The sequence below is a fragment of the Palaemon carinicauda genome, chromosome 40, assembly GCF_036898095.1.
Source record: "Palaemon carinicauda isolate YSFRI2023 chromosome 40, ASM3689809v2, whole genome shotgun sequence".
Taxonomy (NCBI): Eukaryota; Metazoa; Arthropoda; class Malacostraca; order Decapoda; family Palaemonidae; genus Palaemon; species Palaemon carinicauda.
Genome location: NC_090764.1, coordinates 49,810,632 through 49,825,076, shown reverse-complemented (window position 1 = coordinate 49,825,076; position 14,445 = coordinate 49,810,632). Strand labels below are relative to the sequence as shown.

General features: G+C 41.2%; 1 protein-coding gene across 1 annotated transcript in view; it reads left to right on the top strand.

Annotated features, from left to right (window-relative positions):
• The window catches only part of LOC137631765 (DNA damage-binding protein 2-like), an 88,189-nt gene that overhangs the window by 39,671 nt on the left and 34,073 nt on the right, over nt 1–14,445 (top strand). The window contains exon 7 of the mRNA XM_068363708.1: nt 7,003–7,134. Within this exon, the coding sequence (XP_068219809.1) occupies nt 7,003–7,134 (132 nt within the window). The remainder of the gene's footprint in view (nt 1–7,002; nt 7,135–14,445) is intronic.

The window sequence follows — 14,445 nt, the reverse complement described above, 5'->3', positions numbered from 1 at the left end:
TTTATGCTATTTTAATTTTAATGTTTTTGAAAGAATTTCTTTGATAGTCTCGTACTGTTTTCAAAGTTGAACTAACGTTTTGTTTAGTCTCCGCAGTTGTTGACGTTCAGAACGTTCAACTTGCGCTCTATCGTTACGATAGAGAGAGAGTATTTCACGGTTTCACGTTGCAGTAAGAGTAAACCGATTCTAGCGTTTCGTTCATTCTTTCTTAGCTTAAATGGTTTTAATTCTAATAAAGGAACTTTTTATTTGGGAAACCTTTCAGTTTTTTTCCTTTAACAAATAATATGTTTTAACGATATATATAATTGGGCTCATCTCTCAGGTTCTAAGTCAAGAGAGAGAGAGAGAGAGATAGAGACGGAGGGAGAGAGAGGAGGATAAACGTTTCGTTCAAGCGGGTAACGTTGTTCTCGTTTTTTGCTCTTCTCCCTAGTCGCTATAGGGGAAGAAGGTAAAACGTTTCTAGAGTTTTATTCTTGTTCCCAGGCTTTATGCGGTGAGAGATTTTAAACGTAGTTTATTTGATCTAGTGTTTAGTCTCTTTTCCAGCCACTGAATTCTTTATCTTTCATTATGTTTTTCTGTTACATTGTAATACTGTTTTCGCAATTACTACCTTTTAATGAAGGATAGGATTGCGTGTTTCAGGTACAAACCACTTAAAGTTTCGAGTTCAGTGAAATAAGTGCAAACAGAAAATCAAAAGTGATAAAGTGATATGCGCAAAGTGTTACAGTGTTGCGTTCGAGGGTTCGTCTGTTCGTGCCAGTTGTTCACCTAGTCCGATACCTCTTACAAGCTCCCAAGCCCAGGGGAGAAGTAATGTCGAAGGACTTATGGGTTCCACAGGCCTTGATCGACGAACAGACGTTTCCCTCCGTGGTTTCGGGTGTATCTACACACGTTGCCGACGTGATCACCCCACCCACACAAAGACGAGAGAGCCCATTTATTCCTCGTCTGCGGAAGAGGTTTCTCGCAGAAACCATTGACCAAATCTTGCAGCTTTTAAGTGCAAGTCGGTCCCTTCCGCGCAAGTCCAACGGCCTAGGTGTAGCCACTGGGTCAGTTCGGACTCGCCGCAGTACGACAACTGCACACCTCCCAAGAGAGGCAAGGTGGTACCGCAACAGGCAGTAACTCCGTCTGTTGCCGCACCAGCTGTTTTAGACCCTCAGTCACAACGGACAGTAGCTCCGTTTGTTGTTGTCTTTCATAGACCCTAGTGGTCCATGCTGCAGACTATACAGTCTCAGCTTGCTCCTTCATGCAGGAGTATCGTGCTGGAAGGTTGACAATGCGCCTGTTAACCTACAACCCGCCGAGGTTGTGCGCTCAGCAGATACTGCGGCTGCCTGCTCCCACCCTCCACCTGTGAGAGCTCCACCACCGATGCGCAGTCCGCCCTGCCAGACGCATGTTCTTGCTGCACCATCTGCTAACATGCGTGAGCTACCGCATCAGCAGTGGGAAGGTTCTGTAGAGCTGCCGGGTTCCAGCACTATGCGGCATTCTCCGCAGTCCATGCAGCATGCTCTGCATACCTTACAGCATGCTCCGCATACCATGCAGCATGAGCCACATACCTTACAGCATGCTCCGCATACCATACCGCATGCTCCTCAACCCACCGCAGCCCCTCCCACGCACCAGCACTCTGCTTTTGTTGTTGCCAGCTCCCACACTCCGACTGCGGAGAAGGTTGACGATGCACCCGTGGGCCTACACCTCCCACGGTTGTGCGCCCGGCATGGCTTCCTGCTCTCACACTCTTGTTGTGAGAGCTCCTCCACCCATGCACAGTCAACCCTGCCAGATGTATGATGACTCCCACACACAGAACACTCCGTTGCCGTGCGTGAGCTACCACAAGCTGCCGTGTTCTGACACGGTGTGTCAGCCTCCGCAACACACTGTGGTTACCGCCACTCGCCAGCAGCAAACTAGTCAGTCAGGAGTTGAGGCTTCCCCACACAACTTTGGTTGTTGCCAACTCACAGACTGTCATACAGTTACATGACGTTGCCTTCTGGTCTGCTACTTATACACCAGTGCTGTATGTCCTCACGCTCCTGTTGTGGTTGACAGTTCAGTTTTTGACAGTTCACAGACTGTCAAGCAGTTTCATAACGTTGCCTTCTGGTCTGCTGCTTTTGCACCAGTGAAACCCTCACTGAGAGAACCTAGCTTTTCTCGGATATGGTTCCTGTAGATGAGAAAGTGCTGTTCTCCCTCCTTCTGATATTCCCTTGAGGACTCTGTCATTTGGAGAGGAGCCTTAAGCTGCTTAGCCTCCTATGGACTTTTATTTAAGCATAACATGCTTCCAGGGAGGGTAAATGGTTCCGCTTCAGTCGCTAACCCCGTCTGTTGCCACACCTGCTCCCATAGACCTTGGGCTTTGTTGCAAGACATGCAGTCCAAGCTTAGTCCTTGATAGAGGATTTTTTACGGAGAAGACCCTTCTTGCCAACGACCTTCCTACCGGTTGGTTGTACGCCCTGTTGACGCTGAGGTATCCTACTCACGTCCGCCAGTTGAGATGGTTCCTCCACCGATGCGACCCAGTGTGGGTTGCCAGTCGCACGTTGATGTTATGCTACTCTCGGAGGTGGTTGTGGACGTTCAGTGTGTCACTGGGAAGACGTTCAACAACCAGCAGAGGTGACTTGTTGTGACGCAGTGCGGCAACCTCAGCAACCCGATAAGGGGTTGTCTGTACTACCCAGACAGTCTAAACAGTTTCGGGTTGTCGCTGTACTTCCTCGCTTCCCCATGGTTGACAGTTCACAGACTGTGCAGCAGTACCATGATCTTGTGTCCGGCTCCGTCACGCATCCACCAGTGCGACCGGATTCAGCGAGTCAGACGTTGCCCACTCCGTTGCCGTTTCCTCATCAGTTTCGGATGAGGAACCCTCTGATGAGGACATGGCTGAACAAGAAGATCAATCCCCAGCCCTGCTATCCATCCAGAAGATGCTGAAGAAGGAATACGGCCCTGTCAGGCTGTGGATGAGTCTGGTTAGGACACTGTCATCCGTGGTGCATTTGGTGTCACTTGGAAGACTACACCTCCGTCCTCTTCGGTTTCATCTAGCTCTTCACTGGAAAAGGACAAGACGCTAGAAGCGGTCTCGATCCCGGTTTCCGGAAGATAAGTCTGGTCTAACCTGAGGAAAGGACTTTATCAACCTTTTATAGGGTCTTCCCCTGACTGTTCAGACTCCCAACCACGTTCTCTTCTCAGACGCATCGGACGTAGGCTGGGGTGCGACCTTAGGCGGTAGGGAATGCTCGGGATTATGGAACTCGCGTCAAAGGACAATGCATTTTAACTGCAAGAAGCTTCTGGCAGTAAGTCTGACCTGGAAAAGCTTCAGGTCTCTCCTTCAAGACAAAGTAATGGAGGTCAACACGGACAACTCCCTGCTTTGATGTTCATCTCCTAGCAAGGAGGGACCTACTCTCTGACATGGTGCGAGTTCGCTAGTGACCTCCTCTCCTGTTCAACAGGTCTAGACTTTTCACTAGTAACAAATTTCTTCCAAGGCAACTTGAATGTCTTAGCAGTTTGTCTCAGTAGGAAGGGACAATAATTCCAACATATTGGACCCTCCACAGAGATGTATGCAAGAGACTTTGGGTCACCTGGGGCCATCCAACCATAGATCTCTTCGCAACCTCGATGTCCAAAAGGCTCTCAACAGACCCAGCAGTGGTTCTTTTAGATGCCTTTCTACTAGATTAGTCTCATCTAGATCTATATGCATTCCCTCCGTTCTAGTTTGTCAACAAGGTACTGCAGAAGTTCGCCTCTCACGTTGGGACAAAGTTGACACTAGTTGCTTCCCTCTGGCCCGCGAGAGAATAACTTACCGAGGTACTTCGATGGCTAGTAGACGTTCCCAGAACTCTTCCCCTAAGGGTGGACCTGCTACGTCTGCCACGCGTAAGAAGGTACTCCAAGGCCTCCACGCTCTTCGTCTCACTGCCTTCAGAGTATCGAAAGACTCTCGAGAACTAGAGGTTTTTCGAAGGAGGCAACCAGAGCGATTGTTAGAGCAAGGAGAACATCCACCCTTAGAGTCTACCAATCGAAGTGGGGAATCTTCCTAAACTGGTGCAAGTCAGTATCCGTATCCTCGACCAGTACCTCTGTAACTCAAATAGCTGACTTCCTCTTATATCTGAGAAAAGAGCGATCTCTTTCAGCTCCCACTTTCAAGGGTTACAGAAGCATGTTGGCATCAGTCTTCCGTCACAGAGGCTTAGATCTTTTTAACAATAAAGATCTACAGGACCTCCTTAAGTCTTTTGAGACTACGAAGGAGCGTCGTTTGGTTACACCTGGTTGGAATTTAGACGTGGTTCTAAGATTCCTTATGTTAGACAGGTTCGAACCACTTCAATCAGCCTCCCTGAAAGATCTCACCTTTAAGACTCTTTTCCTGATATGCTTTATCAGCTAAAAGAGTCAGTGAGATTCATGCCTTCAGCAAGAACATCGGATTTTCATCCGAAACGGCTACATGTTCTACATCTTGGTTTTCTAGCCAAACACGAGCTGCCTTCTCGGCCTTGACCAATATCGTTCGTTATTCCAAACTTATCGATATGGTTGGAAATGAACTAGAAAGAGTATTATGTCCTGTAGAGCTCTTAAGTTCTATTTTAAAAACCTTTATGAGGCCCGTCTGAAGCTTTATGGTGTTCAGTTAAGAATTCATCTTTGCCTATGTCAGAGAATTCTTTATCCTATTATTTTCAGACTGTTAATACGAGAAGCTCATTCCCTTCTGAATGAGGAAGACCAAGCTTGGCTGAAGGTAAGGACACACGAAGTTAGCTATCACAACTTCCGTGACCTTTTAATAAAATAGATCTCTGCAAAATATTTTCGACGCAACCTTTTGGAAAAGCTAATCAGTGTTCGCGTCTTCTATCTTAAGAATGTCCAGTCTCTTTACGAGAACTGCTACACTCTGGGACCATTCGTAGCAACGAGTGCAGTAGTGGTGGGGGCTCCACCACTACAATTCCCTAATTCCAGAACCTTTTTAATCTTTCTCTTGAAAAATTTCTGGGTTGTCCGGAAGGCTAAGAAGCCTTCCGCATCCTGGTTGATTTGGCGGGTGGTCAAATTCTTTCTTGAGAAGCGCCTAGATTAGAGGTTGTGATGAGGTCCTTTAGTATGGGTTGCAGCCCTTAATACTTCAGCACCTAGGAGTCGCTCAGCATCCTAAGAGGATCGCTAGGCTCAGTAAGGAAGACGTACTTAAAAAGGCAGAGTAATGGTTCAAGTCGACTTCCTTACCAGGTACTTATTTATTTTATGTTTGTTATTTTGAATAACGGCTAAAATAAGATACGGGATACTTAGCTTCTTTGTTAACATGTATGCTGGTCTCCACCCACCACCCTGGGTGTGAATCAGCTACATGATCATCGGATAAGATTAATATTGAAAAATGTTATTTTCATTAGTAAAATAAATTTTTGAATATACTTACCCGATGATCATGAATTTAAGGACCCGCCCTTCCTCCCCATAGAGAACCAGTGGACCGAGGAGAAAATTGAGTTCTTGTTGACAAGAAGTACTTGAGTACCTACTCACAGATGGCGCTGTTGTGTACACCCCCACCTGTATAGCGATCGCTGGCGTATCCCGACCGTAGATTTCTGTCGGGCAACAGAGTTGACAGCTACATGATCATCGGGTAAGTATATTCAAAAATTTATTTTACTAATGAAAATAACATTTTACCCTATAGAATAATATCATGATTCACATTAATATGGGCAAGTAGTGACAAATATATTTCTTATCATAATAAGAATTAGAATTCAGAAGTCAATTCTTTTTTATGATTCAACTTATTAGATTTTTTTTTTTAAATAAAATTCCCTCATAAGTACTATAAAAAACAAAAGCAATTAATGAAACAAATATGATTTTTGGTAAAATATAGGTTTTCAAATAATGCTGTAAATTTTGGTACTTGCCATCCGCATACAAAATAATCTGTTATGTTGGCATTTTTGCTCGTAAATTGCCAAATTACCCAATCTTTCATGTAAATTTTTTATTGCTTATAGGTTATTCATCTTACCTAAATCTTGAATTTCTAATTATGGAAAACAATATATTTAATAACCATTAAAATAAAATAAGAAATTTATATAGAAGATAAGGTTATGAACTAGACTGCAAGCATTTTTTTATGTTTTCATCTTACTGGCTGATACAATTTCACAACTTCAGCCATCCATATATATATATACTTTTTATTTATTTCTCTCTCTCTCTCTCTCTCTCTCTCTCTCTCTCTCTCTCTCTCTCTCTCTCTCTCTCTCTCTCTCTCTCTCTCTCTCTCTCTCTGTGGAATAGACTTCCAGCAGATGTAATAAACAGTAACAGTGGTAAACGAGTTCAAGAATAAGACAAGATCATAAGGACACTTTAAATGCTTAAAGTAAATTACTCTACCAAAGAGCAAGTGGAGTCTCCGTGGATGGACCAAGAAGTCTTTGAGTTATCCAGAATCCTTGTAAACCACACACACACACACACACACACACACACACACACACACACACACACACACACACACACACACACACACACACACACACACACTCTCTCTCTCTCTCTCTCTCTCTCTCTCTCTCTCTCTCTCTCTCTCTCTCTCTCTCTCTCTCTCTCTCTCTCTCTTTTTGGAACAGTATAGTGAAATAAAAATAAAGCATTTGATGGGTATCAATGATTCTATTGGTACTAATAATGGTTTGGACAATGGTAGAATTTGAAATTAACCTCTTTCTAAACTGGACCAGAAATTAAAATTTTTCTGCTGATGATATGGCTAGTTTGTTAAAATTAATGGGTCTCAGTACCTTTGATATCTCTTCCCAACCAGGTTTAGAAATATTTGTAAATATATTATATATGAGTATATCTGAGACATTTGTAAATCAAAATTTATTTTTTCAGCAATTCAAATTACATAATAAGTGCTTCTGTTGACCGAACCATGAAAGTTTGGGATATCAGGAACATGAAATCAGAGAAGAATTACCTTTACTCATTGGAACACACTGCACCAATAAATTCTGCCTATTTCAGGTATGTCATTACATTCTATTGTTAATTATCACTGTACAAATGTGATTTTTTATTTATATAAGCCTTTTTAGTCAATCATGATAATGAGTAACCAAAAATTTTGTAAGTGACGAATGGTACCAGTTTTTTTATATTTTTGACATTGATATGTAAAAATGTAAGTCTACTGTGTATATTATCTCTGTTTAAGGTCATGTATCGTAGATCACTTTGTTTTGTTTTTTTCAAAACTCAGACATAAGTATTATTAGTCTTACATGAACTAAATATTAGCCTTATATTATTAAGGGAAGAGAATTCTTGGTTGGTCAGAAAAATTTCCCCTTTGTGAAATGTAAATCACTTAAGCATCTATTCCTCTGGCCTAAGGTAGCATTTTTACCTTGAAATCCTAAGCCAGTATTGTTGTAAGTGCACAGAAATATTGAAATCAGTTTTATGAATGCTGCATTTAATGGAATGTTTTACTCTATACCATAGCTAGATGAAATTTCCAATTAATGTCCACTATTAAATGTCAGAATAATCATAAATGTAAAATTATTAGTAACCAAAGGATGTTAGAAATGACCACTAGTTTGTTATTTTATAGAAATAGTATATTGATATTATTATCAGAATGTGAGGGAAAGATTGTGGGAATATACAAAAGCTTGAAAAGAGAAAAATCAACACTATTCTATCTATTTAGGCACTTCCCCCAATTTTAGTAGGTAGCCGACATAAATAAAGGGACAAAAGGAAACTTTTCCTCTTTCGCTCCTCCCAGCCTGACGAGGGATTCAGCCGAGTTTGGCTGGTACTGCTAGGGTGCCACAGCCCCCACGCCCCCATTATCCACCACAAATGTGGTTTCATATGCTGAATCCCCTACTCCTGCTACCTCAGTGGTCACCAAGGCGACCTTAGGAAGCAGCAGGTCCTACCGAAACTGCGTCATAATAATTCATTCCTATTTCTAGCATGCTCCCATGCCTCTCACATCTATCATCCTATTCATCCAAAGCTTTCTTTACTCCTTTCATCCACCCAAACCCTTGGCCTTCTTCTTGTACTTCTCCCATCAACTCTTGCATTCATCACCTTCTTCAGCACACAGCCACTTTCCATTCTCTTTACATGGCCAAGCCACCTCAACACATTCATATTTACGCTAGTTGCTAAATTATTTCTTTCACCCGTTCTCAACCTCACTACTTCGTTCCTAACCCTATCTATTTGAGATACATCGACCACACTCATCAGACATTTCATCTCAAACACATTCAATTTCTGTCTCTCCGTCACTTTCATTCCCCACACAGTTGGTACAAAAACTTTCTCATACTTTCTCTTTACATTCATTCCTAACCAGTTTCCAGTTTTGAGTTATCATTTGCATTTTGAATTGGTCACAATTTTTTAAAAGTGTTGAGCTAGTTGTGTTGGGTAAGAATCTGGTCAACATAATTGAAAAGAGCATCCTATCTCTCGTGTTGAAATACCATGTAAAAGACAAACCCTGGTTCAGTGATGATTGTATACATGGTTATTTGGAGAAAGGGAGGCCTATTATCTTTGGAAGGGTAACAGATCAGATTTGTCTTGGATTAAGTATATTTGGCCAAGAGCTTTTGCTCAGAGATCAAGATGATGCTGCTCTCTTTGCCTCAATTCCATCTCCTAAATTTAGATCTGGGGATGCTGAATCCGTTAATAAAGATCTTGCTAAAATTAGTGCTCGGTCAAGATTATGTGGCATGAAGTTGAACCGTAAAAAAAATTCAAATTATGATTTTAAGTAGAGCAAGAACAGTGGCTGCTCAACATCAAGATCTATGTAATGATAATGCTTCTTTAATAATAACAAGTCCTTTAAAATTTTAGGTGTGATTCTTGATTAATTTAAGAAATAAATTCAGTCAGGTTTTTCAATTGCACAAAAAAATAGGCTTATTAAGCAAGTCTTTTCAAGATTTTCAATGATCAATCTATCCTGAAGAAATGTTTTGATTCTTTTGTTCTACCATGTTTTAATGGTTATTCTCCTGTCTGGACTGCAGCTGCTGACTCTCATCTTAATTTGTTAGGAAAAACTTGTGGTTTAATAAATTTGTTATTCCTGATATAGGTACTAATCACTGGCACCATTGCTCAGTTCTTTATGCATATTGCATAAGATTTGTCATAATTCTGACTGCTCTTTGCATTCATATCTTCCAACAGTCTTGTTTTCTCTAGAATACCTTGTAATGTTAATTACAAGGTATTCTAGAAGTTTTCTTCCAGCTGTGATCAGATTCTAGAGTGATCTTCCTAATCTGGCAGTTGAATATTCTCTAGTTACAGAAGTTTCTGCATATGAAAAGAGATACAAAGATTTTTTTTTCTCCTAATGTTACGAAAAACCCCTCATGTCAATCTGCCTGGTCATTCCAGAGCAAAGGAAAGGAGTCCAACAACCTACAATCTATCATAGGGATGAATAGTTGATATGGATTAGCCTGTACAAGATTGGAACGTGGTCAAAGGAGGGATCCCTTCCCCTGTCAGGGGATAGCAATCCAGAATAATATACCTAGTGTATGATGATAAATGGTTGGTATACATTCCATCATCCTCCAGCTCATCTACTTTTAAAATTTGTACGCCGCAAAACTGTAAACTCGCCACAATTGTCTTGCTCTCCCATTAGTTATCTCACTACCCTGATGCTAGTTACTGCCGTAAGATCCTGCTCTCCTATTGGTGTCGTCTTTCCCATCATACATGTACGTATTGGCGTTCCTTGACCATTTCGTTTTAGTAGCGCTAACGTTCACGTTAAATTTTTGATGGTGATTTCAATTTCATACTTACAGTTTTCGTGTTGCATTATTCAACTTATAATTCTATAGCCATTGGTCCCAAGAATGTTGCTGATGTTCAAGAAAAGACGAAGTGGATGCTTTCTATGGAGACGAAACTTGAGATAATCAAGAAATATGAGGCTGGCATGCGGTTGAGTATGATCGCTAAGGAATATGGCTGAAATCCGTTGATGATAGGCACCATCCTAAAGTAAAAGGAAGCCATCAAAGCAGCAACACTTTCTAAGAGCGTGACTTGCAGCAACACTTTCTAAGAGCGTGACTTGTCTTTTCAAGTAAGAGGAGCCATATCCATGACGAGATGGAGGGACTTCTTCTCCTCTGGATTAAGGACAAGGAAATAGCTGGAGACATGATCACCGAGACGATAATCTGCCACAAGCCCAATGAGAACACTCGGGGTGAAGACAAAGCAAGAGAAGGGACATCGCAGCAGGCACCCCCTAGTTCAAGGCTTCACACGGGTGGTTTGAGAAATTCAAGAGATGGACTGGCTTTCATTTGGTGGTGCGGCATGGGGAAACAGCCAGCTCGGACACGAAAGCGGCCAAGGCCTTTGTTAAGACATTCGACGAGTTGACTCGAGGAGGCTACAGTCCCCAGCAATTCTTCAACTTTGACAAAACTGGTCTTTTCTGGAAAAAAATGCTTTATCAGGTCAAGTCCCTATTGATGTATAATCCAAAGACTCAAGTCGAGCCTTCAAGTCCCACAAAATGCTTAAGGAGAAGCTGCTGGTGATATGGATGGCTCCTGCGAAAGCCTGGGTAACGAGACTTTTTCTTCGAGTAGGTAAACCTTTGTTTCGTTTTGACTGTAAAAAAATATTTAGAAGAGAAGCGCCTCTCTCTGAAATGTCTGCTGGTGTTGGACAATGCCCCTGCTCACCCTCCTAGCCTCGAGGAAGATGTCCTGGAATATTCCTTTATCAAGGTTCTCTACCTTCCACCTAACACCACCCCTCTCCTTCAGTGCATGGACCAGCAAGTTATTTCAAACTTCAAGAATAAATCACTGATAGCACAAACTTGACTCTGCATGAATTTTGGAAGGAGCATTTCGATATTGTGATATGACTCCAACTCATCAATCAAGCTTGGCAGGGTTTTGAGGCACATTTTGAACTCTTCGGTGAAAAATCTGTGGCCTTATGCTGTCTCCGCACAAGACTTCGAGGAATTCTGTGTATGCCTAACTGAAGTTGAAATCATTGATGATCCCGAACCTGTTCTGCAACCTGAGATTGAGGAAATTGTTTCACTCGGGAGGTCCATTGGTCTGGTCATTGATGAGGATGACCTTAATGAGCTTCCCAAGGAGCTTACGACAGACGACCTGAAGGAGTTGCTGGCTCTGCAACTGAACTTCGTTCAGAAATAGTTATATTGCGGTGAGGAGGAGGAGGACACAGATGCAACTACAAAAACAGCAGAAATTAAGGAGATGCTATATCATTATCATGAAATGGGAGATTTCATAGAAAAGAAACACACTGAAAGGTTCACACAGTTTGTGTTCTTGCTCAGTGTAATGACATTTGCCTGAGTCATTTTAGGGACATTTTAAAAAGCAGACAGATACAAGCTCCCTTGGATCACTATTTTTTTTTTAAAGAGGCCATTAGTAGGCCAAGGGGAAGGTCTAAGTGATCCGAAAAAACGGAGAAGTGAAAGCAAAGAAGAAACTGATGAAATTTAGAAAGTACAAAACAAAGTAAGAAAAAAAAATGGAAAAAAGCAAGTAAAGAATTTTGATTTCAAGTTTTTCTTAAAGTTAAGTGTTAATGTTTTCTGCCATTTGTTAATGTGTTCCATAAAGTTAAAGTGTTCATGTTTTCTGCCATTTGTTCTCCTCCTCTGCCACCACTTTCCCTTTTGGATATAGCCTCACTCGAAAGGTAAGCTTCCATATTTTCATACAGTATTATTTTCCATATATTATTGCATTATGTTCTAATAACTACTTCATTTACAGGAATTAATGGTTAGGTATATTGAATGATTCAAATGTACTGTATTTCATTGTAGTTACAGTATAGCTTTAATATAAAATTTAATGTGGTGTTTTTGTAGAGCTATAAACAAATTAGGCGATTTACATGTAAAACTACCCTCATTATACGAAAAAATCATGATATTAAAGCCACTCTAGAACAAATTAATTTCTTATCCTGAGGTATTTTTTTAAGCCAAAATGAAAATCCTTTTTAGAGACGAATTGCTTTATATTATAGCTCTAGAGTTGGGAGATAGCAATATCTGTCTGTTGTTGATTCTGCAATTAAACTTACAGAGATCTACACCCTCAAAGGGTAGGTTATTTCAAATACCCAGGCAAACAGGTCCCTTTCAACATGTGCTATCCATTTTCTAATGACCTTAATTAAAAAAAGAAAAATCTTACCCCATCTCCATCCTAACACCCATGTGAGAAAATTTCTGGTTCAACTAGTGAGTTTTCTTTGCTGATATGCAATTCTGGACATCCAGAGCCTTACGGGTTGGTTTGGGTTTAGGGTGTTCATTAAGGACTTCCTGAAAAAAATCTAAGCAGTACTCCATTGATGTGTGGTACTTGGCTCGTTATAACCTCTATATGGGGAACCCAGTGAGAAGAACCAATCCAGCCAGGTCCTTCAGCAGAAGAGGGATGACAGGCATCCAATTTTCTCGAGTTATCCCTTACAAGTTGAAAGTCCGTTTCTTTTTTATCATTTATACACGTGTAAGTTGTTGCTTGGTGGTAGACAGTTATCCTTAATGATGTACGAGTCTACTCAATTAATGCTTTACTACTAGTCCTGGAGACCACATACCACATTAACCCCCAAATGGGTTTTGATAAAAAAAAAACTTTTTGAGAGGTGCTGTGAGGTCTTCAGGATACTTTCTCCTCCCTAGCCTCTTGCATAGAAGTTGGACAATTGATTACTACTTTAAAATGGGAGATGGCGGCAGGAAGCAAGTTGATGTGCAGGTTGTGTTTTGTCTAGCTATAAGAGGGGTTCTCAGTGATGATGTAGCCATGACTTGTCCCCCTCAGCCAGACAGATTCAGTATTGGAGGTGCTGTGCAGTGTTACTGCCTTAACCACACTCAGCACTCATTGTGGATAAAGCAGTGTTGTCATTGTCATTTTAGCTGCATAGAATTTCTGCAAGCGATTTGTTGTTTTCAAGCATCACATTTCCTTCAGAGTTGACACTTACCAGGAAATAGCATTTGATTCTAAATTTTGATACATCTTTAAAATCTTATTATTCATGGATTAAATGAAAAAATCATAATCTATATTTTTTTTTTATTTATTGTAATTTTGGTTTCATTATCAAAGCTCAATTACCAAAATTAGAAGTAATGTTACAAAGTTACACAGATGTCAGATGTCACCATTTGACCACATTTTGAGACAAAAGCTACAAAATGTCATCACTAGTGGTGAGTTTAGTTCAATAGTACCTAAACTTGAAAGTCTTCCTTTTACAAATAGAGTTCATGTTTTGCATGTTGATACACTGGCCCTAGAGCAGGGGGAGAATATTTCTTTGGTATTTATTTCATATTGGATTCTCTGTTCAAGCCTTTTACAGGAAAGTCCTTGGAAATAGTACAGCACCTCCACGAAAATTGGTTTTACATTTGTCAAAACTATTCTTTTTGCTAGCCTTGGCATTGGCAAAGTGAGTAGGAAAGTTGCATGGACTCTTTCAAAGTCACTCATGCTAAAGGAGGGATTGAGGACTCCTTTAGTTTTTACCATTCTTCATGGCCAAAACTCAGAACCAGTCAGTACACAACTCTTGGTTTGAGACCTCCATTTCCTCTTTATGTGAAACATCTGGAGGTGATTGAGAGAAGTTTTTTTTTGTCCTGTGAGGGCTCTGCAGTGCTACCTGAAGAGGACCCAACACCTCAGGCTTGAAAGTCAGTATCTCTTCCTTACCACTGGCTGCACCAAGAATGAGTTGTCAAGGGACAAAATCTTTTTCTGGCTTCATGAGACAATCCATAAAACATACACCGGGACCTTTGAGAGGGTCGAGGTACCACCTAGGACCAGAAATCATGAAGTCATTGGTATACAACCCAACCTAGGCTTTAAGAGGAATCTTGCAGTTGGCCAGGTGGTGAAGGCTGGGGTATGGAAATACCAGACCACCTTCACGGCCTTCAGAGTCCCTTGACCCCTTTTTGCTTGCTCCTGTGATGGCTGCTCAAGTAGTTGCATAGCCAGCCCAGCTCCCACACTGGACAGGTAGCGTCTTGTCTATGGTAATGTGTAGATGTAAGTACAAAATGAAAGGTTGAACTGACTCTTCTTCATTTTTCTGCTCTCTCTCTATTGGATGAAACAGTAGAAGCATCAATTTCTGGATCTGACTTATTGCTGGTAAACTACTCTCCTGAGCCCTATTCTTTAGAATCTAGATAAGTATCCTCCCTCATCATCCCTAGATGAGCTG